At 37.6% G+C, this 25,399-nt stretch overlaps 1 protein-coding gene across 1 annotated transcript in view; it reads left to right on the forward strand.

Annotated features, from left to right (window-relative positions):
* Positions 1–25,399, forward strand: part of DMBT1 (deleted in malignant brain tumors 1) — a 111,774-nt gene that overhangs the window by 65,427 nt on the left and 20,948 nt on the right. Inside the window, exons 35-44 of the mRNA XM_070946291.1 lie at positions 2,267–2,578; positions 7,311–7,622; positions 10,236–10,548; positions 13,434–13,764; positions 13,874–13,934; positions 14,743–14,817; positions 15,769–15,816; positions 16,724–16,874; positions 18,308–18,528; positions 19,786–19,833. Of these exons, the coding sequence (XP_070802392.1) occupies positions 2,267–2,578; positions 7,311–7,622; positions 10,236–10,548; positions 13,434–13,764; positions 13,874–13,934; positions 14,743–14,817; positions 15,769–15,816; positions 16,724–16,874; positions 18,308–18,528; positions 19,786–19,833 (1,872 nt within the window). The remainder of the gene's footprint in view (positions 1–2,266; positions 2,579–7,310; positions 7,623–10,235; positions 10,549–13,433; positions 13,765–13,873; positions 13,935–14,742; positions 14,818–15,768; positions 15,817–16,723; positions 16,875–18,307; positions 18,529–19,785; positions 19,834–25,399) is intronic.

Here is a 25,399-nt window from a genome sequence, read left to right on the forward strand (position 1 = left end):
GGAAGGAAGGAAGGAAGGAAGGAAGGAAGGAAGGAAGGAAGGAAGGAAGGAAGGAAGGAAGGAAGTTGTTTGTGCTTAACCAGCAGTGATAGAGTCCTGAATGAGGAATTAATTTGGCTGAAGTGGTTTGGTGTTTTTTCCCAGCATTATTTTTATCTCTATATACAGTATCTATGTTAGAAAGAAGTTCTGGTAAAGTTTCTGAAATAGATAATTATAAAATTTCCTTTTTTGTCAGAACTATCTACAACCTCTGCAGATTTGACTACACTGAAAATAAGAGGTATTTATTATATTCTGAAATAGATTTGTATTTTTATAACAACAATAATAGTTGGGTTTATGAGATCAGGCTGGTACTACTGGTGTACTAGCCTCTTTGGTGCACAGCAACCTTCCCACCCATCTTGGGGTTTGCGGGGGGTTGCCCAGGTTTATGGTCCTGGAGGACTTCAAACTGCCATCCCTGGGCTTGGCTTTAGAAGCAGCCCAGGAGTTCATGGCCACCTTGGCAGTCCTTGGTCAGTCCTAGTTCACCCAAGGCCCAACTTGGGATAGCAGTCACACTGGATATAATTTTCTTGTTGGAGAAGTGGCAACATGATGATGGGGAATTTGTCATTATTACCAGGACATGGTCAGACCATACACTGGTGGCTGTGAGATTTTCCAATGCCCCGTCCATAGCGAGGCAGGACCTATTCAAGTTTCCCTTGGCAAATCCCACTCAGGTTTTAGAAGGGGGATATTCTGGGGATTCTGCTTCACAGACCTATGGAAGCCTTGGTCATAACTTGGAATCAGAAAGTGACCAAGGCTCTGGATAGGATCACATTCATGTGCCCCCTTATGGCCCATGGGTCCCAAAACTCCCCATGGTTTATGGAGGAGATGAGGGTACTGAAAAGGTCCAACAAACAGCTAGAGCACCACTGGAATAAAACTTAAAAATGAAGTCCACCAGACACAGGTAAGAGCCACAATTAAGACCTTCTGGTGCTAAGAGCGGTGAAATGTCACTATTTCTCTTGTCTTATTGCATTGGCAGAGTGTTGCCCAATGGCCCTGTTCAAGGTCACCCAGTCCCTCCTTGAGAAGGAAAGTTCAGGTGATCATTTCCACAGCCACACAAAGGAATTTGTTGAACACCTGATGGATAAAATTTTTCAGTTTCATTCTCAATTTGTGTCCAAGTGTGAAACAGGTCTTTTTGAGATGCCTGATGAATAGACTTGCTAGATTTCTGAGAACAGTTTGACCCTTTTGGACCTGAGGAAGTAGAGAGGATCCTTGGGGCTTTTAAGGCAGCTACTGTACCTGCTTATTAGATCCCTGTCTGTCCTGGTTGGTGAAAGTCTTTAGGATGGTGACCTGCAGGTGGATCCAAGTGATTGTTCATGCTTTGATGCAGGAAGGGGTATTTCCGGCATTATTCAAAAGGAAACCATGATATGCCCCCTGCTCAAGAAATCATCATTGGACCCATGTTCCCTGGACATCTTTCACCCAGTGTCCCACATCCCCTTTCTAGGGAAGGTGATGGAAAAAGTAGTTGTCTTGCAGCTCCTGGATAAAACATATTATCTGGGTCCCTTTCAGTCAGGTCTCAGACTGGGTTATGGAATAGAAAGGGCATTAATTATGCTTGTGGAAAATCTCTAGTGAAAGCAGGATGGGGGTAGTGCATCCATCCTTACTCTCCTTGACCTCTCAGGGGCTTTCAATATAATCACCCATGGTATCGTTTTGGACTGGCTATGGGGATGGTGCTGAGTGGCACATTATTGTGCTGGTTTAGCTCCTTTTCCCAAGGCACGTCAGAATGAATGAATGAATGAATGAATGAATGAATGAATGAATGAATGAATGAATGAATGAATGAATGAATATTGTAACAATAAATTAGCTTATCCCAAGGGATGCTTATATGATTCTTACCAAATGGATCCTTTATTGTATCTCATCTGAAATAATAGGTATTCATAGGTAGTCATATATTCAAAAGTCATGTGTTTAACTACCAGAATTACTAACCTGCCTTCACAGAGGCTCGGATAGCCATAGGAGACAACTGAACTATAGACAAAAAGCATATGGTTTTCACACCGTACTATGGAACCATTTTCATTCTGATAGTCTGGCATTAATGTATTATATGGCAAAACAAAACAGCAGAGATGGTTCCTCCCTCTTTAGAAATTCTAAAGAATGTTATAAATTAGATATCTGAGGTGAATGTTCAATATGCATTTGTTTTCATTTTAAGAAAAATCTCTGAGACTGGTGAATGGAGAAGACAAATGTCGTGGTCGCATTGAGGTCTTTTACAATGGAAGCTGGGGAACAATTTGTGACGATGGCTGGGACATGAATGACGCACAAGTTGTGTGTAAGCAGCTTGCCTGTGGAAAGGCCCTTCAAGCCCTACCTAATGCCGCATTTGGGGAAGGAACTGGCAGCATCTTCCTGGATGAGCTGAAGTGCAAAGGGAATGAATCCTCTCTTGAAGAATGCTCCCATAAACCTTGGGGTGTTCATGACTGTCGTCACAAGGAAGATGCTGGGGTCATTTGCTCAGGTAATCTGAACTGCTCAATTTTCAAGTTATGTGATGTTTTTATGTGGTTTACATTATCCAATAGACGCGCTGGCTTAAAAATGCTGGAGGTAGTCTCTGCTTCGACGGTCCTAGCACCACATGGCAGAGTGAATTCCTGTCACTTGCCTCAGCTGTTAAAAAACATGCTACATGTGACTAGATAAATAGGTACCACTTCAGTGCGAAAACAGACCCAGGCTGGAGATGGACCTGTCCAGATGCAATGCCAAATTGTGGGGCAACATCAGTGTGAAAGAAGACCTCAGATGATACCCTAGGATGCCAGTTGTCTTTTTTGATGCAAACCTAGTTTGTCACCTGTGGTGTATCATGGATTGTGTGTGAGCATGAACTAAATGGACCTGCCCTCTTCAGCAGCCAAATAACTTTTATGTATTAACATTGTGGTCTCCTGGCTAATTGTATCATTCGCTAAATAAATTAATACATTAACCAAACACAGTGGAAGAATAATTAAACAATCAGGTGCCAATGTAATGTGGCTGTTCCCTGATAAAACATTATTATCAGAAAGCAAAGTATGTCATTATTTAGCTAGATGGTCACAACGGATCCTAATTGCTATTATGTATAAAGTTTTCTGTCTATCTTCACTGATAATGTGGCTCAGTAAAAAAAAAATCCATTTATTATTGAACATACAAGGCTTTAAGAATTAGTTCTTGTTCTGCACATTTCAATAAGTTATAATGTTATCGTTAAGTAAATTTAATTAAAGTGCTTAACAAAAAAACCACAGCACTTAATGATGGAGTTGGCAAATTCAGCTGCAGTCAGTAAAAGAAGACTAGCTGGAGTCTCAATACTAAAAAGCAACAGGCATCAATTCTGATACTTTCAGCCAGGTTTGCTGTGCCCTTTTTGTTTGATACTTTATTGCAACAAACTAAAGAAGCGTGACGTGGTGGCTCAGTGGCTAAGATGCTGAGCTTGTCGATCGAAAGATCAGCAGTTCAGCAGTTTGAATCCCTAGTGCCACGTAATGGGGTGAGCTCCCGTTACTTGTCCCAGCTTCTGCCAACCTAATAGTTCGAAAGCACGTAAAAAATGCAAGTAGAAAAATAGGGACCACCTTTGGTGGGAAGGTAACAGCGTTCCATGCACCTTTGGCGTTTAGTCATGCCGGCCACATGACCAGGGAGAAGTCTTCGGACAGCGCTGGCTCTTCGGCTTTGAAACAGAGATGAGCACCGCCCCCTAGAGTTGGGAACGACTAACACATATGTGCAAGGGGAACCTTTACCTTTTTAAAGAAGCGTAAAAAAGTAAATAATGAAAATAATATTGACATATTGACCTCCTAATTCATCATCTTCGTTTATTGTCATCTTCACCCAGAAAGTTATTTCTTTTACTTTCAGGTCCTGCTGTCACCACACCAACACCTGGTAGGTATTTGCTTAAATTCCTATTATTACTTAAAATCAAATTTTACATCATAATTGAAGGAAAAATAGAACCACTAAAGTCTTTACTTGAAACACAGAGAAATAAATTCATCCAACTGTCTTTTCAATGAAAGCACAATTTGTGAAATAAAATGAGTCTTTATGCTACACATGTGGTGTGAAGACTGGACTTTTGCTTTTCAGGAAATAATTGAAAAATATGTGAATGTAAGAAAAAATATTATCATATGTTGTTTGATTTAAATAAAGTGAAAGCATTGAATTATGAAATGTTCTACAAGATAGCATAGTAAATAAGTAAGTAAATAAGTAAGTAAGTACTTATGGAATACTTAAAATTGTGTTTAAACATTACTGCTAGCGTGTTGAATAATTGGAATCCAAATTAATTAGGCTAACTAGTAGAAAAGCAGCATCATGAAGTGGTTTGGTCAAAGAGAATGAACAAGAATTGAATTAGAAAACAAACATAAGTAGGAAGAGCAAACAGATTGAGAGGAAGTGGAAAACCAAGAGAATGGCTGTTTTTTCTCAGCATTATTTTTATCTCTATGTATCTATGATAGAAAAGAACTTCTGAATCATATAATTATACAATTTCTGTTTTTGTCAGACTTTTCTACAACTCCCACAGATATGACTACACAGGAAACAAGAGGTATTTATTATATGCCTGAAGTGGATTTGCATTCTTATAATAGTAATGAATATTGTAACAATAAACCTACAGCACTTCCAGCTGTTCACAGTGGTGGCTTAAATGCTGGTTGCAAATTGTTTATTGTACTACATTGGAAATAGTAGATACACGTGAAGATGTCAACTAGATCTGGGGAGATCCAAGTTCAGGTCCACTCATGGGGTAACTTTGAGCCAATCATTCCCTCTTTATCTAATTCACATGCTTTTAAGATAAAAGGAGGGGTGCGCTTCATCCAGGGTTTGAACCATCAAACTCATGATATACTTGGTGATGTTGGTGAAAAAATGAATGTCCTATCAGGGACAATGAGCCACTGTATACCTTCCTATTTATAATTACACACCCATTTTATGGTATGGTGAGATGAAGGTGGTTGATATTCTCCAAAGCACATATAAATCCATACTTCAGTAAGCGATAGAGGGAATTTTGTATCAAATAGGAATTTCTTTGAAAGCATATTTTCCTGAATCAAGGATATACAGTTGAAACGTGCCAAAGAGTATCCTGTGGTCAGGCCGGTTGGAACTGCTAAGTTACGGAACTGAAATATCGAGAAAGAGCATGTGATTTCCCACCATACCATGGAACCATGTCTATTCTCACAGAAAAATAATCAGACTTGAATAAAATTGACTAACAATGCATTAGATTAAATTATGTATTATATTAATATGTTATATTGGTAAAATAGAACAGCAGAGGTGATTCCTCTCTATTTATCTAAAAAGGTCAAATCATGGCAACTGGACCAAAGTTTCTTGAAACTGAGACGTTTCATTAGTCATGTCTTCAGTCAAAATGAAAATTTTGCATAGGAGAGAGTCAGAGAGATGTTGGAATGCACCAACTTCTGCCTACAGACTACACGGGGTTTCTCCCCAAAATGAAAAGCAACATGGAAATGAAGATACAATCATCCAGGCCAAAAATATCTAAAAAGGTTAAATCATGGCAACTGAACCAAAGTTTACTAAACTGAGACATTTCCAGTTGCCATGATTTAATCTTTTTAGATACTTTTGACCTGTATGATTGAATCTTCATTTACATGTTACTTTACATTTTGGGAAGAAACCCCCTGCGGTCTCTATGGCAAGAATTTGTTCTTTCAAATGACTCTCTCACTCTCTGCCTACACAAATTTTCATTTTGACTGAAGAAGTTATTTGGATGAATAATGAAATGTCTCAGTTTTAATAAACTTTGGTCCAGTTGCCATGATTTAACCTTTTTAGATACTTTTGGCCTGAATAATTGAATCTCCATTTAGACCCTCTTACAAATAAAATAGAAATTAGATACCTCAGGTGAAATGCTCATATTTTGTTACATGATGATGTAAGAATAACAAATTTTTAAACTCTGGTATTCAGGGGAAATGAAGCTCAAAGTTACCTCTCAAAAATATAAAATAATTTGATCCAAAATAATAATGATCCAAGGGAATTACCAAAGATTTGTAGATTAGGTACCAACTGTGGCCAGCCCTAAATACATATCATCTAAAAGGGACCACAGGTCACAATATCAAATTGTACACAAACACCCATGCATGCCCATAGATATACAAAGGCAGACCAAAAAAATATCAAGTTGGGAAATACTGAAATACATTTTTAAAATGAAGCGTCAAAGAGACAATGTAACGTGTCATTGGGAAAAAATGCTGTTTATGTTCTTTTGACAATTGCAGAAAGTGCATTAGTAACGACAACAAGCTCATTGACTGTAAGGTTGATGAATGGCAAAAACAGATGCCAGAGTCGTCTTGAAATTTTTTACAATGGGAACTGGGGAATTAAGCTACTAGAGTTTCTCTGTGAAGGCTCTGTCTATGAAATAGTGATAAAATAAGAACAATTAATAATATGTATTCAAACATGATAATCAAAACCAAAAGTATATATTATAAAGTATACTTTCTGATTTTAATCGACTTGCAAAATATTAAAATTACTCTGTAGAGAAACATTAAACAATCAGATTCTTGTGTTTGTTTTCCTTTCTTTACTTCATGTATCAAATTCAACTTTTTTTCTTTTGGTTTCTGTAGCTCCAACAAAAATTACATCAAAAGTGCCAGGTATTTACATTTGGATCATTTTCTAATTAACCCAATCTCTGTATTCTACTGCAAACATACAGGCACATATTCTTTTGTGTCTTTAATATGTTGCATTATAGAACCTCTGATTGGATGTTTTATTTGAGCAAATGCATTTTCCAAAGTACTTTATTTTAGATGTTTTCTGATGTAATCCCTAAAGTAACCTCCCATTTTTTTAAATTAAAAATTATTTCCAGTCCTAATGTTAAATTGTATTTGCTCTATTTATTACCAGTTTGGGAACTAAGCACTCACCATCCAACTATTAAGATCTGTTCCTGGAGTAAACATATAACATCCAAGTACACTGGATTAGTAGATTAACCGATCTCCCGATTAATGGATTGGAACAATTATAATTAAATGTTGAATAACATTCTGTGATGGCTTCATTTCCTTATGCAAAATAAGCAAAATATTCCAAAATATTCTGAAGTAAAAGTCCAATTTACATGTTTTCATTTCAAGAAAAATCTCTGAGAGTGGTGAATGGAGAAGACAAATGTCGTGGTCGCGTTGAGGTCTTTTACAATGGAAGCTGGGGAACAATTTGTGACGATGGCTGGGACATGAATGACGCACAAGTTGTGTGTAAGCAGCTTGCCTGTGGAGCGGCCGTCCAAGCCCTACCTAATGCTGCGTTTGGGGAAGGAATTGGCAGCATCTTCCTGGATGAGCTGAAGTGCAAAGGGAACGAATCCTCTCTTGAAGAATGCTCCCATAAACCTTGGGGCATTCATAACTGTCGCCACAAGGAAGATGCTGGGGTCATTTGCTCAGGTAATCTGAACTGCTCAGTTTTCAAGTCATGTGATATTTTTACATTATCCAAAATAGTAAAAGAAAAAAAAAATTAGGTGTCATTGCAATGTGACTCTTCCCAGGTAGAATATTATCATCAGAAAGTCAAAGTAAGTCACCATCTAACTAAGTGATCGTGAATAGGATTGCAAAAGATCCTAACTGCTATTATGTGTAAAGCTTTCAGAAAACATTCATTGATAACATGTCTCAGAAAAAAATTGCACTTATCATTGAACATACAAGGATTTAACCTTATTATGCAGGTTTCCATGACTTATTACATTATCTTTAAGTAAATTTGCTTAAGGTGCTTAACACATTTAACAACCACAGCAATTAACAATGGAGTTGGCAGACTCAATTGCAGTCAGTAAATGAGGACTATCTCCTCAGCATCAATATTAAAAGGTAACAGGGATCAGTTGTAATACTGTACTTTCAACCAGGTTTGCTATGTCCTTTTTTATTTTACTTTATTGTATCAAACTAAAGAAGAGTAAAAAACATAAAAGAAATAATGATAATAATAATGAAAATATATATAACTTCATAATTCATCAACATCAGTATGTTGTCTTCTTCCCCCAGACCAAAGTTATTTCTTCTATTTTCAGGTCCTGCTGTCACCACACCACCACCTGGTAGGTATTTTATGAAATTTCTATGGTTCCTTAAGACCAAATCTTGCATCATAATTTCAGGGGAAATGGAACCAGTAAAGTCTTTAGCAGCAAATAGAGAAATAACATTCATCCAACTTTCTTTTCTTTCTGTTCACTAAAAGCAATGTGTGAAATAAAATTAGTCTTTAAGCTAGGCATGTACGATGAAGACTGGAGTTTTGCTTTTCAGCAAGTCATTGAATAACGTATGGATATTTTCTTTAATTTCTATTGTTATTTAAAACCAAATCTTAGTCATAATTTAAGGAGAAATGAAGCCAGTAAAGTCTTTATCAGTACAGAGAGAAATAAGATTAATCCAACTTCCTTTTCTTTTTTTCACTGAAAATAAAATTTCTCAAATAAAGTGAGTCTTCATGCTATGCCTGAGACTGAGATTTGCTTTTCAGCAAGTAATTGAATAACATATGGATATAAGAAAGAATGACTATCGTGTTATTTAATTTAAAGAAGGCGTAAACTAAAGTGACAGCATTAAATTGTAGAATGATTTGCTTTGGATGCATTTATATGTGAGATATAAATTTAATAAATTTAATAAATACATAACTAAAATATTTGGTGTCTATGGGGTACTTAAAATTATTTGTGGTTAATCAGTAGTGTTAATGTCCTTAATTATTGGAAGTCAAATTAATTAAGATAACTGGTACAAAAGCAATATCATGAAGTGGTTTGGTCAAAGTGAATGAACAAGAATTGAATTTGAAAACTAATATATGTAGGAAGAGCAAACGGATAGAGAGGAAGTGGAAAACCAAAAGAATAACTGGTTGTTTCCAACATTATTTTTATTTTTATACACCTATGATAGCAACAATATTCAGGCAAAGTTTCTGAATCATGTTTCTGTTTTTGTCAGATCTTTCTACAACCTCCATGGATCTGACTACACAGGGAATAAAAGGTATTTATTATATGGTTAAGTAGATTTGCATTCTAATACCGTGTTTCTCCAAAAAGACGACCCACCTTGAAAAGAAGCCCTATCATGTTTTTGAGCGCATGAGATCAAATTAAGCCCCACCCACAAAATTAGCCCTAATTAAGACCCCAAGGTGCAGGGGGTTGGACGAGGCAGACAGATAAAAAATAAGCCAGGGGGGGGATGGGGGGGGTAGGGCTGCCCTACTTACCAGACCTTGCATTATCCAACATCTGCCTCACCTTTTTCTGCAGCCGCTTGCCGCCACTCGCACACATCGCCCTGGCTTCCGTTTTGCCTTCAGATCCCTGCCGGAAGGCATCTGCAGCCGATAACAGAGCTCCAGATCAATCTGGAGGTATGTTATCAGCTGCAGATGCCTTCCGGCAGGCATCTAAAGGCAAAACGGAGGCCTGGGCGATACGTGTGAGTGGCGGCAAGTAGCTGCAGAAGAAGTGGGCCCGCAGTGAGCTCCTGCTGGGCGGGGCTGTCGGTGCCACCAACCTGAGGTGAGTCAATAATTAGAACTCTCCCAAAAGAAGCCCTAGCAAATAATACAACAACAACAAGAAATATTTTTTTTAAAAAAAAAATTTTTGATTTATATGCCGCCCTTCTCCGGAGACTCCGGGCGGCTTACAATGCATTAAACAATAGCCTTCATACTTTTGTATATTTTTATACAAAGTCAGCTTATTGCCCCCACAAACCGGGTCCTCATTTTACCTACCTTAGAAAGGATGGAAGGCTGAGTCAACCTTGAGCCTGGTGAGAATTGAACTTGCAGTAATTGCAGGCGGCTGGAAGCTAAATATTGTAACAATAAACCTATAGCACTTCCAGCTGATCACAAGGGATGCTTTTCATACAAGGGTTGCAAAACAGAACTGCAGAGTTGATTCTTCACTCTTTAGAAATAAAGAATTCTAGAAATTAGATATCTGAGGTGAATGTCCAATTTACAAATGTTTTCATTTCAAGAAAAATCTCTAAGACTGGTGAATGGAGAAGACAAATGTCGTGGTCGCGTTGAGGTCTTTTACAATGGAACCTGGGGAACAATTTGTGACGATGGCTGGGACATGAATGATGCACAAGTTGTGTGTAAGCAGCTTGCCTGTGGAGCGGCTGTCCAAGCCCTACCTAATGCTGCGTTTGGGGAAGGAACTGGCAGCATCTTCCTGGATGAGCTGAAGTGCAAAGGAAACGAATCCTCTCTTGAAGAATGCTCCCATAAACCTTGGGGCATTCATAACTGTCGCCACAAGGAAGATGCTGGGGTCATTTGCTCAGGTAATCTGAACTGCTTATTTTTTAATAAAGTTATTACAGTATATTTCAGTAAATTCATTTAAATTGAGACCTGGTAGACAATGATCTCTGGCTAAATAAAACATGTGGAATTATTCTTTTTATTCAACAACAGTATGGAAGCATCTTATTGTAAGCCACATGCTTTTTTCCTGTTTTCCCATATAGCTTTTATATTCAGAGCTCACATAGTCTTCTGAAATGACTCTGAAGAGTTCAATGATGCAAAGCTGTAGAAACCATAATCAAATTTCACTAACAGAACATAGTTACAATATGGCTAGAGCTTTATGTTTATTTTAAGAACCAAATGTCTGCTAATTTATTTTTTGTTCGGAATGTTACATTGCATTGACCATCTTGAATATATTGGTTTATGGGTAGTGCTTGCTTACCAACCAAATTAGCATTGAAAAATGACACTTTTGACAGGTCCTTGAAGGTATGATTTTTGCAGAATCTCTGTGATCGTGATTTGGGCACTTGGCAACTGGTAAACATTTACAACAATCACAGCATCCTGAAATCATGTGATTGCCATTTGCAATCTTCATAGTCAGCTTCCAATAAAGTCAATGAGAAAAGCAAATAGAAGTTGCAAGTCATATGATGGGTAACCACAAAACTTAATAATGGAGATGGAAGACTCAGATGCAGTCAGCAAATAAACACCACCTATAGTTTCAATACTGAAAACAGTATTGGGATCAGTTCCTATACTTTCAGCCAGGTTTGCTATTTTTTTTAAATTACATTTATTACAGATTTATTTATTTATTTATTTATTTATTTATTTATTTATTTATCAATCACATTTCACAAGAGGGACACTTTTACTTCATTATATCAAAGAAAAATACAAAAATATAAAAGAAAAAATTATAACATTGGCAATATAACCCATAATTAATCAGCATTATTATATCATCTTCACCCACATAAATTATTTCTTCTATTTTTAGGTCCTGCTATCACCACATCAGCACCTAGTATGTATTTTCTTAAATTACTATTTTTACTTGAAATATTGTATCATAATTTAAAGGGAAACTCTTTAACAAGACAGAGAGAAATAAGATGCATCCAATTTTCTTTCCAAAATCTGTACATCCAAGGAATATACCAGAAGGACTAATAAGATGTGTACTGGAAAATATGTAATGTAGTGCAAAACACAACTTTCTGGGGCAGTGGGAACATTTTTTGTGTGTTATGAACATATTATGGATGTCCAAAATGCAAAACAGCTGTTTGATAGTGGAGGTAATAATTCCCAGACTGGCTAATGCAGTACTTGTGGCACTTAAAATATACCTCTTTCTCAGAAAGTAATCAGGGCTACTGCATTCAGCTACCCTCTCTAGCCCTCCAAGTTTATACCCCTTACTTTCAACTTTTTTTAGGGACAACAGATTGGTACATTTGCCAATAAAGGTCTCGGTTGCAGGCATTCCATAATTTTCTAATAATGTCTGGCATAATTTTCTAATAATGTCTGGCAGAATATTGGGCAATCCAATGTCACTATTAGAAATAAAAACAAAGTAATGATTTTTAAAGTTTTATTTTAAAATGATTTTTTTTTAAAAAAAATCAATGCTTGACTGAAACAGGTGCCTGGTAGAGAAAAAAGGAAGTCACTTTGGGCGTATAAGTGCCAGTAGATAATATCTAGTGGTTCCTGGCTGCTGTTGCTTCCTGCAACAACAGAAAACATTTTGATTGGGGGTAGGATGACAGAATAGGGAGATTTACCTTCCATTTCATTTCCATGATAAATCTCTTCTGGTTTCTAATAATTACTAAGTGTGGCAGCACTATATTAGTAATTCTGCTTCTGTCTTCATACTTCTTTTGAAGTGATATCTGCATTGTGGAAACAGTGGAAGTAGGAACATGCAACAAACCTGTTCACTTCTGTCAGCCTTTTCAGATAGGAAACCAAACCAGGAAATCAAAATCAATAGTACTAATGCTACCCTTATTATAAAGAAAAAGTAACACAGAGGTCCCCAATCCCTGGGCTATAGACCAGTACCAGTCCTAGCCTGTTAGGAATCAGACCCCGCAAGCGGCGAGTGACTCCCCTTGCACATGCGCAAGATCTAGGTTACGCACAAATCTATTCTCCCCCAGTTCATAGAAAATTTGTCTGCCATGAAATCAGTCCTTGGTGCCAGAAAGTTTGGGGATCCCTGCAGTAATAGAGAAAGACCTTCCCTCTCCCTCCTGGCATTATTTTCAACAGAATTCAGCAGGTTTCTTTCTGAGGTGCTTTCTCTTTCCTCATTCCTTTTTTGGACTTTGATTCTCTTATCAGATGTTTTTTTGGCTTTGGCTCTTCCTTCTGCCTCCCAAAGTTATTCTCATAAACTGGCACAGCTTCTAACCAAACACCAGGCCATTGAATTTAATTTAACCAAGACAACTCAATTCAAAAAGAGGTAGAGACCTCAAAATGTTCATCTTTGTTTACATGATGATGTAAAAGAATAACAAGCTTTTCATCTTGAGTATTCAGGGAAAAGAAACCTGAAAGTTATTTCTCAAATATAATTTGTAAATGATCCAAAGATTTGTATATAAGGTAGCAACTGTGGCCAGACCTAAACATATATCTTCTTAAATCCATTCAACCCTATTTATATAAATGGGAACACAGGTCACAATATCTAGAGTTGCACTGTACACACGCACATGCATGCCCATTGATACACAAAGGCAGAATATTATCTGACAAAAAAAAATCAGGTTGGGAAACACTGAAATGCCTTTTTAAAATGAACCCTCAAAGTGTCAATGTAATATGTCATTGGGAGAAAATGCTGTTTATATTCTTTTGACAATTGCAGAAAGTGCATTGGTAACAACAACAAGCTCATTGACTGTAAGATTGATGAATGGCAAAAACAGATGCCAGGGTCGCCTTGAAATCTTTCACAATGGGAACTGGGGAACAGTCTGTGATGACGGTTGGGACTTACCAGATGCAAAGGTTGTATGCAAACAACTTGCCTGTGGAGAAGCTATGGAAGCCACCAATGAAGCCTATTTTGGGCAAGGCACTGGCAACATCCTCCTAGAAAATGTTCAGTGCAAAGGGAATGAATCATCTATAGAAGAGTGCTCCAATTCAGGCTGGGGAACTCATCAGTGTGACCACAAGGAAGATGCTGGTGTCATTTGCTCAGGTAACCATGTTGTTGTTAATATAAAATGATTTCATAGGAGCCTTCCTAGCAAAATGTCATGAATGCTTCTCTATCCCTCAGAGGAAGAGCTTACTTTCTGTATTTTTTTTTTCATAGAAACAGTTTCCCTTACAACAAAGAATCCCATTATACTTAGTAAGTATTGTCTTTGCAAACAGTAAATAGTGTATTTGGGAAGTGATCTCATTTTGCATAGAAGAACATATCATAAAATAATAATTAGGGAATACTGAAATTCCTGAATAACGTTATTTAGTGATATAAAAAATGCCAGTGACATCTATTCTGTGAAACGGATGTGTTATGCCTCAGACTGATTTTCACTGAACACTGAATCATTACGTTTTAAATTCCTGCTGTTATTAATCGGTCTGTGAAAATTAACATACTAAAGTTTCGCTGTGAAGGCTCTGTCTGTGTTGTAAATAAATAGTGTTAAAATAAGAACAATTAGTCATATGCATTCAAAAATGATAATGAAAACCAAAATTGTATATTATAAAGTATACTTTCTGATTTTAATAGACTTGCAAAATATTCCTGAGAATAATTAAAATTACTCTGTAGAGAAACATCAAACTATCAGATTCTTGTGTCTGTTTTCCTTTCCTTTCTTCATTTATCAAACTCAACTATTTCTTTTCTTTTGGTTTTGTAGCTCCCTCAAGAAATACAACAAAAGTGCCAGGTATTTACATTTGGATCATTTTTTTAATAAACTCAATCTATGCATTTTAGTGCAAACATTACGCATTCACATATTCTTTTGTGTCTTTAATATGTTGCATTGTAGAACCTCCAATATAATGTTTTATTTGAGTAAATGCATTTTTCAAAGTTTTTTTTTTTTCATTTTAGAAGTTTTTCTGGTGTACTCCATAAAACAACCTCCCCCCCCCTTTTTTTTTTTTTGCATTTAAGATTATTTTCAGTCCTAATGTTAAATTTGCTCTATTTATTACCAGTTCAGGCACTAACTACTCAAAATCCAACTACTAGACCTGTTCCTGCAGTAACCACACCACATCCAATTATTCCAGGTCAGTAGATTAACCAATCCCCTGATTAATGGACTTGAGCAGTTATAATTAAATGTTGAATAACATTCTGTGGTGACTTCTTTTCCTTATGCAAAACAAACAAAATATTCCAAACTCATTTTTGTCTGCAAAAATGCAAATATAGAAAATTATATGGGATATTTCTTTCTTTTCCACTCCATTGTTTTTCTCAACACATCTTCCATTCCACCATTTTTATTTAGTCTGTCTAGATGATACAGCAAATGTATTCAAGCCTTCAATATATGCCTAGAATTGTAATAGGTGGAAAATGTGTAGCCTTTTTTGTATATACATACAAACATACCTTTAAAGGCTTATGAGACCTAATAGGGTAGGTAGTGGTAACCAAGTGAAACAATGTATTCAAGTATTAGACTCCCAAGTAGTTAGCCTACTGCCAAGAAGAGAAACAGATTTCAATCAAAGGTTAAATAACATCACTCAAGGAAAAATAGGTTTTGAAACATTGGGTGGGTCAACGTGTATGAGAGTAATTGGATAGTGTTTACTGTTAGAGGTGACTGTTACAACCCTATATACAAGGAGGGTTGTTTCTGGACTGCAGCTAGCTATTAGCCATGCTCAATAGGCATTTGAGTTCTTAATAAGTTCTTAAAGCAAATGGTGCTTCAAATAATTGTGGATAACTGGAGTACCTGTTCTCCCACGTGTTCTAAGCACTCTTTGGAATGTAATACTAAGTACAAATATAATTTTTGACCTATGTTGGCCAAAATCAGCCAACATTCTCATCATCACAGAACATGCTGCATGTGGAATGGGGATAACTGAGGCATTCCTTAATAATCATATCATGCAAAATCTCTATTGAACAGAGGATTCAAAACAAATATTACTTGTAAGATGCTTAAATTTGAGATTTGTCATTATTCATGTAACTGTATTTTTATCTTTTCCTTCTTCTAGCATCAAAATCTATAGCTTTTCCTAACACTCAGAAGCCCACTCCTTCTGGTAAGCTATCGGGCTGAAGTTTCTTTTCAGCATCAATTAACTAATTTAAGATTACAAATCTATAAACATTTTTTTTCAGAAACTAATTCACTGAAATTTTCTCTAGCAATGCACATGTAGGATTGTAATCTAAGTGGTTTTCTTTCTTTCACTGAAAGCCACTTCTCCTTTTTTTTACATATTAAAATAATAATAGTTTTAAAAAAACAGAAGATAACGCATAGTTAGCCTACTATTATCTAGCACTCACACTGCCACCTTAGTATGTCAAAGGCTGAAAAGAAATTATCACCAAATTTGAAGTACAGAATACTTAGCTACAAAAGTAATAGTGGTTTCCTTCTCAGAAATCTAAAATAATAGATCCCATGTTTAGTTAACTTGTTTTTTCTAGTTCAGTTCCTTGCTTAACAGTTTCTCTCATGTTTGACAATAATTTACTATATGAATTGGGTGGTACTATTTTCAGTTTTAAATTTTATGCATCCCAAACGTCATTATAAATGGAAGAAATAAGAGTCACATAGGCAAGGATACTTCCAACCTCTGGGATATTTAAGCAATGTCTTCGCTTTATAGTCTATTCTTGCTTTTTTCGCTTACCCATTCTCAAGTAGGTTAAAAACCACACAATGGATTTGTCTTTAACATTCTGCTTTTTTCTTCTTCTTTCTTTAGAGTTTTTATTGACCTAGATGCAGGGAACGTAGGTTGCTTCCTCTCAAGTTGTTATTTTCTTTTTCCCATAATACTTTTATAAATGGCTTTATTTGACATGTGCAAGCAAGTGTTATTTCCTGGAGTTTTTGTATATTGATTTCACTAAAATTATACATGTATATACCAACACAAGCATTCTATACAAATAAAGCTCTTCACTGGCCTTTATTAATTTGTTTCCCTCTAGGCAAATGTCTTTATGGTTGCAAACTCACAGGTCCTTCAGGTTCATTTTCAAGTCCATTCTATCCTTCAAACTACCCAAAGAATTCTTACTGTGTTTGGGAGATAGAAGTAGAGGAAAGACGTCATGTAGAACTCAGATTCGAAGATTTCAGGTAATAAAGGACCTGCTAGTTCATCAATGAAAATGCTGTTGAATGGTTTCTGCCACAAAGTCTTGCTTTAGTTAGAAACTGTTGTAACTAAACATATTTCATACTTAATATTTGGAAAGTTTTATGGGAACTATCCCACAGAATGCAGGGTATTTTATTGATTCTTCTATCCTATAATAGAGTGATCTATAAACTAGAATATGTGTTTATGATTTTAATAGCATTATTATCCATTGTATCCTAAGACTGCAAGAATACAAAGTTCCAAGAATAACATAGGAAGTGTGTGTGTATGTTTGTGTATGTTTTCCTTCTGTCCAATTTCTGCTTAACTATTTTTGTTCTCAATATACGAGGCATTAACCAATGGCACCTTAGAGAACAGCAAAGAAATACAGTATGTATTAGGCAAGAAAATTCTATCTGTTCTAACTTAAAATTATTAAAATAATAACTGATTTGAAGTAACTTTTTTCTTTGTTTGTTTAGGACCTGACAGATGTCTCTTTGAAAGCAGAGTGTAATGACAATTTAGTTGTACTTGCGTTATACCAGGAATGCTGATCTTGAAAACACAGGATCTCAAATGGCCTATAACCTCATTAACTCTAATCAAATTATAACACTGAATGTGATGGAGTATTATTGCATAATAGTACATGTTTAAACTTTATGAGTGACTCTGCTTTCTATTTATAGTATTGTAGAAGTATGCATATATCATGATATAGCCTCCAATTAGAAATAAAATTGATCCCACATTTTTTGGCTTTTAAAAACTGAATTGTTAGAGAGAACCTATGCAAGATAAAACAACACCGTTGGCTTGTATTCAGTGATATTATTATAGCATGATTTTATTTTACTACTTTAAAATTTATAGAACCAAGTTTATAGAATATAAATATGTTGTATTGTTTATTGGCATATGGTTATGGTTAAATACCTAGAGTTCCCCTACAACTAGAAATAAAATAATAAAATAAAATAAAGTATATTTTCATTAGATTTAATATTGTGGTGAACAACTTTTCCATCCTGGGAGCTTAGCTTTCTGAAGAAAGCAAGATAATTGATATAACATGGGTGGACCATTACTTTTTTTTTCTTTTTCCCTCTGAGCAGTTTAGATTTATCACTCTTGAAATTCTGCTATGTCTGTCTTATGTCTCAAATAAATATTTTTTTGCACATGTTGTGCCTCAGAACTGAAGCAAAGTTATAGTTGGTTCAGAAGGAGGACAAGGAAGGAATTCAGAGGTTTCTGGGCATTGCTGGATGCCTGGTTGCCCACTTCTGCTTTAATGGAACAACGTCTGTATGAATAGTTGAGGAAGGACAGCTTTAACGTATTTTTAAAAATGAAAATCTGGATGTAATGGTAGTTTCATGTAATTCTGAAGGCATTCACCTACTCATCTTCTTCTCCACAGAGTGGAAATTACCAGGTTCTGCACGGTTGATTTTGTGGAGATCTTTGATGGTCCTTTCTCAACATCCCCTTCATTTGGAAAAATTTGTTGGAGTCCACGAAAGAGATACATATCCTCATCAAACAAAATGAGAATTGTATTTATAAGTGATTCTAGCATGAGTGAAAGAGGCTTTCTTGCACACTATCGAGAAGTGCCTCCAAGGAAAACTGTGATTCCAAGTAAGGCTGCTTCATGATAATCCTTCTCTTGTCCAATTTCTGTATTATTACCAGTATTTTGGGTATTACTCCACTTCGTTCTCTTCTTTCCTAAAAAAACCCTTATATGTCACAGACATCTCAATTGGATATTTTAGTCCCTTCAATATACGGAGGACCCCTTTGGTGAACTGATTTTCTTTGTACCTATAAATATAAAACCAAGGTTGTTGAAAGTGTAGAAATAAAAACAAAGGTGTAAAGTGGATGGGTTCTTGTTGCTGCTCAATTTTTCCATCTTTGGGGGGAGTGGCAGGTCATTGCAATGTTGTTCTTATTATTTGATAGTCCTTGCTTTCTTCTGAGCTCCCATAGTTGGGAAGCAGGCAACGTACAAACTGAATGCATTTCACAAGGAGTCAGGCCCTTCCTAAATGATAAAATCAGACTTCCAAGTTTGATTTTGGCAAAGGATTCCAGAATATCCTAAAAACTTGCTTTGGACATGATCAAAGTATTTTAAATACTTTTCTGGCCCAGAATGGCCACTTCCTGTGAAGACGCTCCAGTTGCTCACTGTCACAAACATTAGATATTTTTTTCAATGACTAGCTAGCAACTGAATTGCTGAATTGAAGCAAATGGTATTTGGGCTCTCGCAGCCATTGCCTCCTCTGCTGCATAAGTTGTCATGTCACTTCTCACTCCAGCAGCATCTCTTACCAAACTGAGAAGAAAACTCCTCCTTATCTCTACTGCTCCGGCTTCTTTTACACTTCTTTCTTCTGAACCCTGCTTGCCAGCCTACAAGTACTTCTAAGGAAATTTAAACTCCTTTTTCTTCCTTTCTCTGCAGATACATATGCATCTAGATTGGCAGCTGACAATCAGATCATTGCAGGGAGAGAAGAAAAAAAAACCCCGTAATCTTGATAATTTCAGAGCAGTTCATCCTCCTACATGGAGTTTAGTATTAATATGTCTCAACTGTAGATTTGTGGTCATGGAAGAAGACAGATGCTTTTGCCTCTAATCATCAGCTTGCCTTTCATTTTCCCTCCAGCTCAACTTTTAAGACTGTATATTTTATAAAACTATAAAATATAAAACTTTATATTTTAAAGCAACAAATTATATCTCCTTAAACATAACATCTCCCCATTCTCTGGGATAACTTAATGATGAAATTGAGGAAGAGAACAATGTAGCAAAACGTGCTAATAAAATTATATAAGTTAAAATACGAAATAATAGTATTGCAAATATTTCCTTCAACAGCCCTGCCGCCACCACCACCACCAACTACCACAGTGGCCACGATAGCCAGTAAGCAATGTTTTTATGATACGTAAAACGTTCATATATGCATGTGATTATTGTTCAGTTTGGTGAGCATTTTGTACCTTGTTCCATAAATTAGTATATGTCAAATATATTTGTATCTGTTGATAGATCAGAGCTCACAATCAAAAATACCGTATTTTTCAGAATATAAGTCACACCTTTCCCCCCCCCCCCAAAGAGGCTGAAAATTTGGGTGCATCTTATACTCCAAATGTAGCTTTTTCAAAGCTTTTTTTTCAGCCCTAATGAAGCACTAGCGAGTGAAGTGGACTCTCCGCTGTGCTTTAATGAGGCGTTAGCGAGTGAAGCGATCTCCATGCTTTGCTCCGACTCTCAGCTGTTCTTTAGAAGTTTTTTTTCAGCCCTAACTAGGCGCTAGCCGAGTGAAGTGATCTTCCCGTGCTTTGCCTGCTTTTCTCATTGCTGCTTCCTCTCAGCTATGCCTTAGAAGCTGTTTTTTATCCCCAAGCAGAAGATAAAAAACCAGCAAACTAATGTGCTGAAGCTGACTAAGGATGCTAGCTGGTAGGCAGATTTTTTTCCCCTATTTTCCTCCCCAAAAACTAAGCTGCATCGTATACTCTGAAAAATATGGTAGCTTTATTTTAAACATGTTTTTAAACTTGGTGGACTTACAAAGTATCCCTTAAAATATATTTTTAAAATTCCCACCCTGCCGCCGCCGCCAAAAAATCTATGTATTGTTTTCTTTTCCTGATTGCTCCTAGTTCCTTCCCCAATTTGGGGATATTTCCAAACCAAAGAGGATAACTCACTCTCCTTCTAACAATTTACAAAATTCCAATCCAGATATTCCCATGTTAAATGTGTAAATAAAATCATGGGAAAGGTATATTGAAAAATAACCAGTGACTATCCATAAAGAAACCTTATAGTTGTTGGTTTTCCAAGATATACCCTAAGAAATTAGTTTTATTCATTGTTAAAGAAGTTTGAATTCTCATAATCAGTATCCTTATACTGGTTGTAGAAAGCTAATGTTTTGTGGCCATAATGTTGACAAAAAACGAAATCACATCCTATAAACTGTCATTTTCATGACAACTTTAAATCAGGGGTCCCCAGGCCACAGCCCACTACCGGGCCATGGCCTATTCAGAACCGGGCCACATGAGTGGGAGACTGACATGCCCGTACACACACACAGCCCAATTTGCGTGAGTGGTGAGCCGACACAGTTGCACACAAGAGTGTAGCTCAACTTGTACAAGTCAAGTTTGTGCAAATTGATCTCTCTCTCTCTCTCTCTCTCTCTCTCTCTCTCTCTCTCTGTGTGTGTGTGTGTGTGTGTGTGTGCGTGTGCCAGCCTACCATTCCCATAGCCTGGTTTCCCTCTCTCCCTCCCAGCAGGGCCGCTAAACTGCAAAGGTTAGGGACTACTGTTTTAAAGACAATTGAACTTTTTTCTTTTTGCAAAGGTAAACACTAAGACTTTAAATTTCAAGATTTTGTATCTCCCTCATTTGTACCTCCCGTTATCTTCTATGTAGCGTATACCATACACCCCTTAGACTTCTAACATATTCAGTTTTATTTCCAGCTGCAATCTTGCTTCCTCTACACACGCCTGTTTTGTTTAATATTAATAATGAATCGGCTAATGCTGCTTCATTCATATTATATAATGTTTGAGCCAAATATACATTTCCTACCTGCCATGATTTCTTCAGCCAGTCATGAAGCCACTGCTTGACTGTTGCTTAGTCTCTGGTCCAACAGTCATAGGATCAAGTATTGGTATTTGCCAAGAGTTAGCTGCCTTATATTTGAAGAATAGTTCCTAAATTCACAGATCTAGTAATTATTCTGAAAGTTACTTCTACAAGATAATTTGTAAAAGATGTCTTAATCATAATATTTTTTTTCTTTCATAGCTCTTCCGGATGATACCACAGATTTTGGTAATTTTTATTGTTGTTCAATTACTTAATTAAACGTTTTCATGGACCTATGGCATTCCACAAGAATTCAAATAATTAATTATATTTATTTGTTCAGTAGCAAAATGGGTGGTCTAGTGGTGAAGATGCTTGCTTCTCTCTCAGAAGGTTGAGAGTTCAATCCTAGGTAGTAGCAGATGTTTTTCTCCTAGGGCGCAAATAAAAAAAAAAAATCTGTGAATTTCATGTAGGTATCAGGAAGGGCATCTGGCCAGTAAACGCTCAGCTCCATCCAATTGCCCCAACTCTACCAAGTAGAGACCACAGGATTGTAAAAAGAGAGTTCAGTAGCAAATCGCCACCCACACAATGGATGAAAGTTTTAAAAGTTTTTGGAAACCACACAAATGTCAGTGTCAACAAGGGTGGATGGGTATATTAGACAGAAGTGTCTCCTCCAACTCATTGCTGCTTAAGGTCATGGTGAAGGGTGGAGAAAAGATTTAGTTACTGATTAAAGTGATTGTGGCAAAAACATAAGTGGAAGGAGGAAGCAAAGCCGGTATTCTCGTTACTCAGGATGCCACAGCTGAATCACCTGTCTGATTCACAGAACTTTACAAAAAGTTCTATTTTTAACTCCTGACTTCTTCGTCCATCCTTTATTTTATCATAGGAAGTTTGTAAAGAAGAAAAGATAGAATAACTGCTTAGTGGCTTTTGACTCACAGTACATTGTAGCTAATAAGGCTTTGATATTAATGTGTGCAAGCATACCAAGCAATTTTGAAATGAACTAAATACTGAAATACTTATTTCAGTATTTCATAGTTCATTTTGAAATGAACTAAATACTGAAATACTTATAATTGTAAAACAACATCAACTGATTGCTGATTAATTGGGAAAAGTAGAATGCAAAAACTTAAATACTATAAGTATGGTTATTTTAACTAATGATAAATCAATGATATCTGCATTTACAAGGTAACCTAGCTACAATTTTATATGTTTTCTTCTATTGACTGACATCACATTTCCTTTCTCACGGTGCAGTAACACTTTCTTGCTATACGGAATACATGAAGGCAGTTATTGGGAAACAATATCTCATTTCAAAGGGCTGCCTTGACTGTAATTTGTACATAAGCGATGCTACCTGTACACCTGACATTTCAAAAGATAAAATTACATTCTATATACCGTATGATGGTTGTGGAACCAAAAGAGAAGTAAGTATCTGATAATGTGACTGGTCACTATAATGGAATGGTTATTTTGGAAAGTTTAAGGCTGAAAATCTCAAAAATACAGTGTCAATTTCTTTTCCTGCAAATAAATTGTGCTTAAGGGGATGCTATAACTAATTCTTATTTGGAGATGTTAACCAATATTTGATCACCTAAATTAGTGGACATTAAAACACTTTATACCAGATGGCCAAAACCGACAATAACAACATTCGATTAGGTAATAATTTATTTTTATTTATTTTATTTTATATCCAATTTATATACCGCCCTTCTCCCTGAGGACTCAGGGCGGTGTACAGCCAAATAAAAACGTAAATTACAAACATTAAAATAGTATTAAAAGAATATATATAAATTTGGCCCCGTAATTTAAAAACAATAACAAACCAATTTAAAACATTTAAAAAAAATTAAGCCAGCCTGGCTTGCTGAAAAAAGAAGGTTTTAAGGGCACGGCGGAAGGCACCGAGGTCTTGGATTCTCCTTATCTCTGGGGGCAGTTGATTCCAGAGGGTGGGTGCCCCCACAGAGAAGGCCCTCCCCCTGGGGGTCACCAGCCTACATTGTTTGGCTGATGGCACCCTGAGGAGGCCCTCTCTGTGGGAGCGCACAGGTCGATAGGAGGCTGTCGGTAGCAGCAGGCGGTCTCGAAGATATCTAGGTCCTATGCCATGGAGCACTTTAAAAGTGATAACCAACACCTTGAAGCGCACCCGGAAGACCACTGGGAGCCAGTGCAGCTCACGCAGGAGAAGTGTTGTATGGGAGCGCCATGCAGCTCCCGTAACTACCCGCGCGGCGGCATTCTGGACCAGTTGGGGCCTCCGGGTGCCCCTCAAGGGGAGCCCCATGTAGAAAACGTTGCAGTAGTCCAGGCAAGAGGTGACGAGGGCATGAGTGACTGTGCGCAGGGCATCCCGATCAAGAAAGGGCCGCAACTGGCGTATCAGGCAAACCTGACAAAATGTCCCCCTGGCCACAGCCGTCAGATGTTCCTCCAAGGACAGCTGCGTATCCAGAAGGACACCCAGATTGCGGGCCCTCTCCGAGGGGGCCAAAGACTCACCCCCAATAGTCAGAGATGAAGTCATCTGACTATATCGGGATGCCGGGAACCACAGCCACTCAGTCTTGGAAGGGTTGAGTCTGAGCCGGTTTCTCCCCATCCAGATCCGCACAGCCTCCAGGCACTGGGACATTACTTCAAGGGCATCATTGGGGTGGCCAGGGGTGGAGATGTACAGCTGGGTGTCATCAGCGTACTGGTGGTACTTCACCCCAAAATCACGGATGATCTCGCCCAGCGGCTTCACATAAATGTTGAACAGAAGGGGCGAGAGAACCAACCCCTGAGGCACTCCACGTATGAGAGGCCTCGAGATCGACCTCTGCCCCCCTGCCAACACAAACTGCGACCGGTCGGAGAGAAAGGAGAACCACCATAGCACGGTGCCCCCCATCCCCAACTCTTCCAACTGGTGCAGCATGATACCATGGTCGATGGTATCAAAAGCCGCTGAGAGGTCTAACAAGGCCAGAACAGAGGAGCAACCTCTGTCCCGAGCCCTCCAGAGATCATCTACCAACGCGACCAATGCCATTTCCGTGCTGTGCCCGGGCCTGAAACCCGACTGGAATGGATCTAGATAAGACGTTTCCTCCAGGCATTGCGGAAACTGTCATGTGACCACACTCTCAACAACCTTCGCCACAAAGCGAAGGTTGGAGACAGGACGATAGTTGGCTAATACTGCCGGATCCAGGGAAGGCTTCTTGAGGAGAGGCCTCACCACCGCCTCTTTCAAGGCCATGGGGAAGTAACCCTCACTCAGCGAAGCGTTAATAATTCCCTGGAGCCAGCCTCGTGTAACCTCCTGGGAAGCCAGTACAGAAGTCTCCCCAGAATCCTGTCCACGTCATCAGGGGTCACAGAGTCAAACTCTTCCCAGATAACATTCTCAAGACTATTCCTCGTCACCCTGTCCGAATCTACCCAGTCAGAGTCCAATTCCCCTCGGATCTGAGCGATTTTGTCATACAGATAATAATAGATAGTAATAGATTATATAGCCTAAGTGATGTGGTAAAAGTCTTTAGGTGACTGAGGTTTCCTTCTTATCGATGTAAATGCGTCTAAATAGTCTATTTGCATTCATTCTAAATACTAATAAAGGAGAATATTTATAGCTCTGAATTGACATGAGGGGCCCTTGGTGCTCTCTGAACTTGCAGACACTTCATTACCCAAACTAGGTAACATCATCAGTAAGAAGTGCTGTTTGCTGTCTGTTTATATTCTAGTGGCTTGCCTGACAGTGTTGGTGGGGGTGGTCATAGAGATTCTTTGATTGGGCTGTTTGCTGTTGGCTTCTTTGGCAGGTTCTTGATTGGGGT

Source organism: Pituophis catenifer, unplaced genomic scaffold (assembly GCF_029215685.1).
Source record: "Pituophis catenifer annectens isolate HBS135680 unplaced genomic scaffold, rPitCat1.0.hap2 SCAF_6, whole genome shotgun sequence".
In the NCBI taxonomy this organism is placed as follows: Eukaryota; Metazoa; Chordata; class Lepidosauria; order Squamata; family Colubridae; genus Pituophis; species Pituophis catenifer.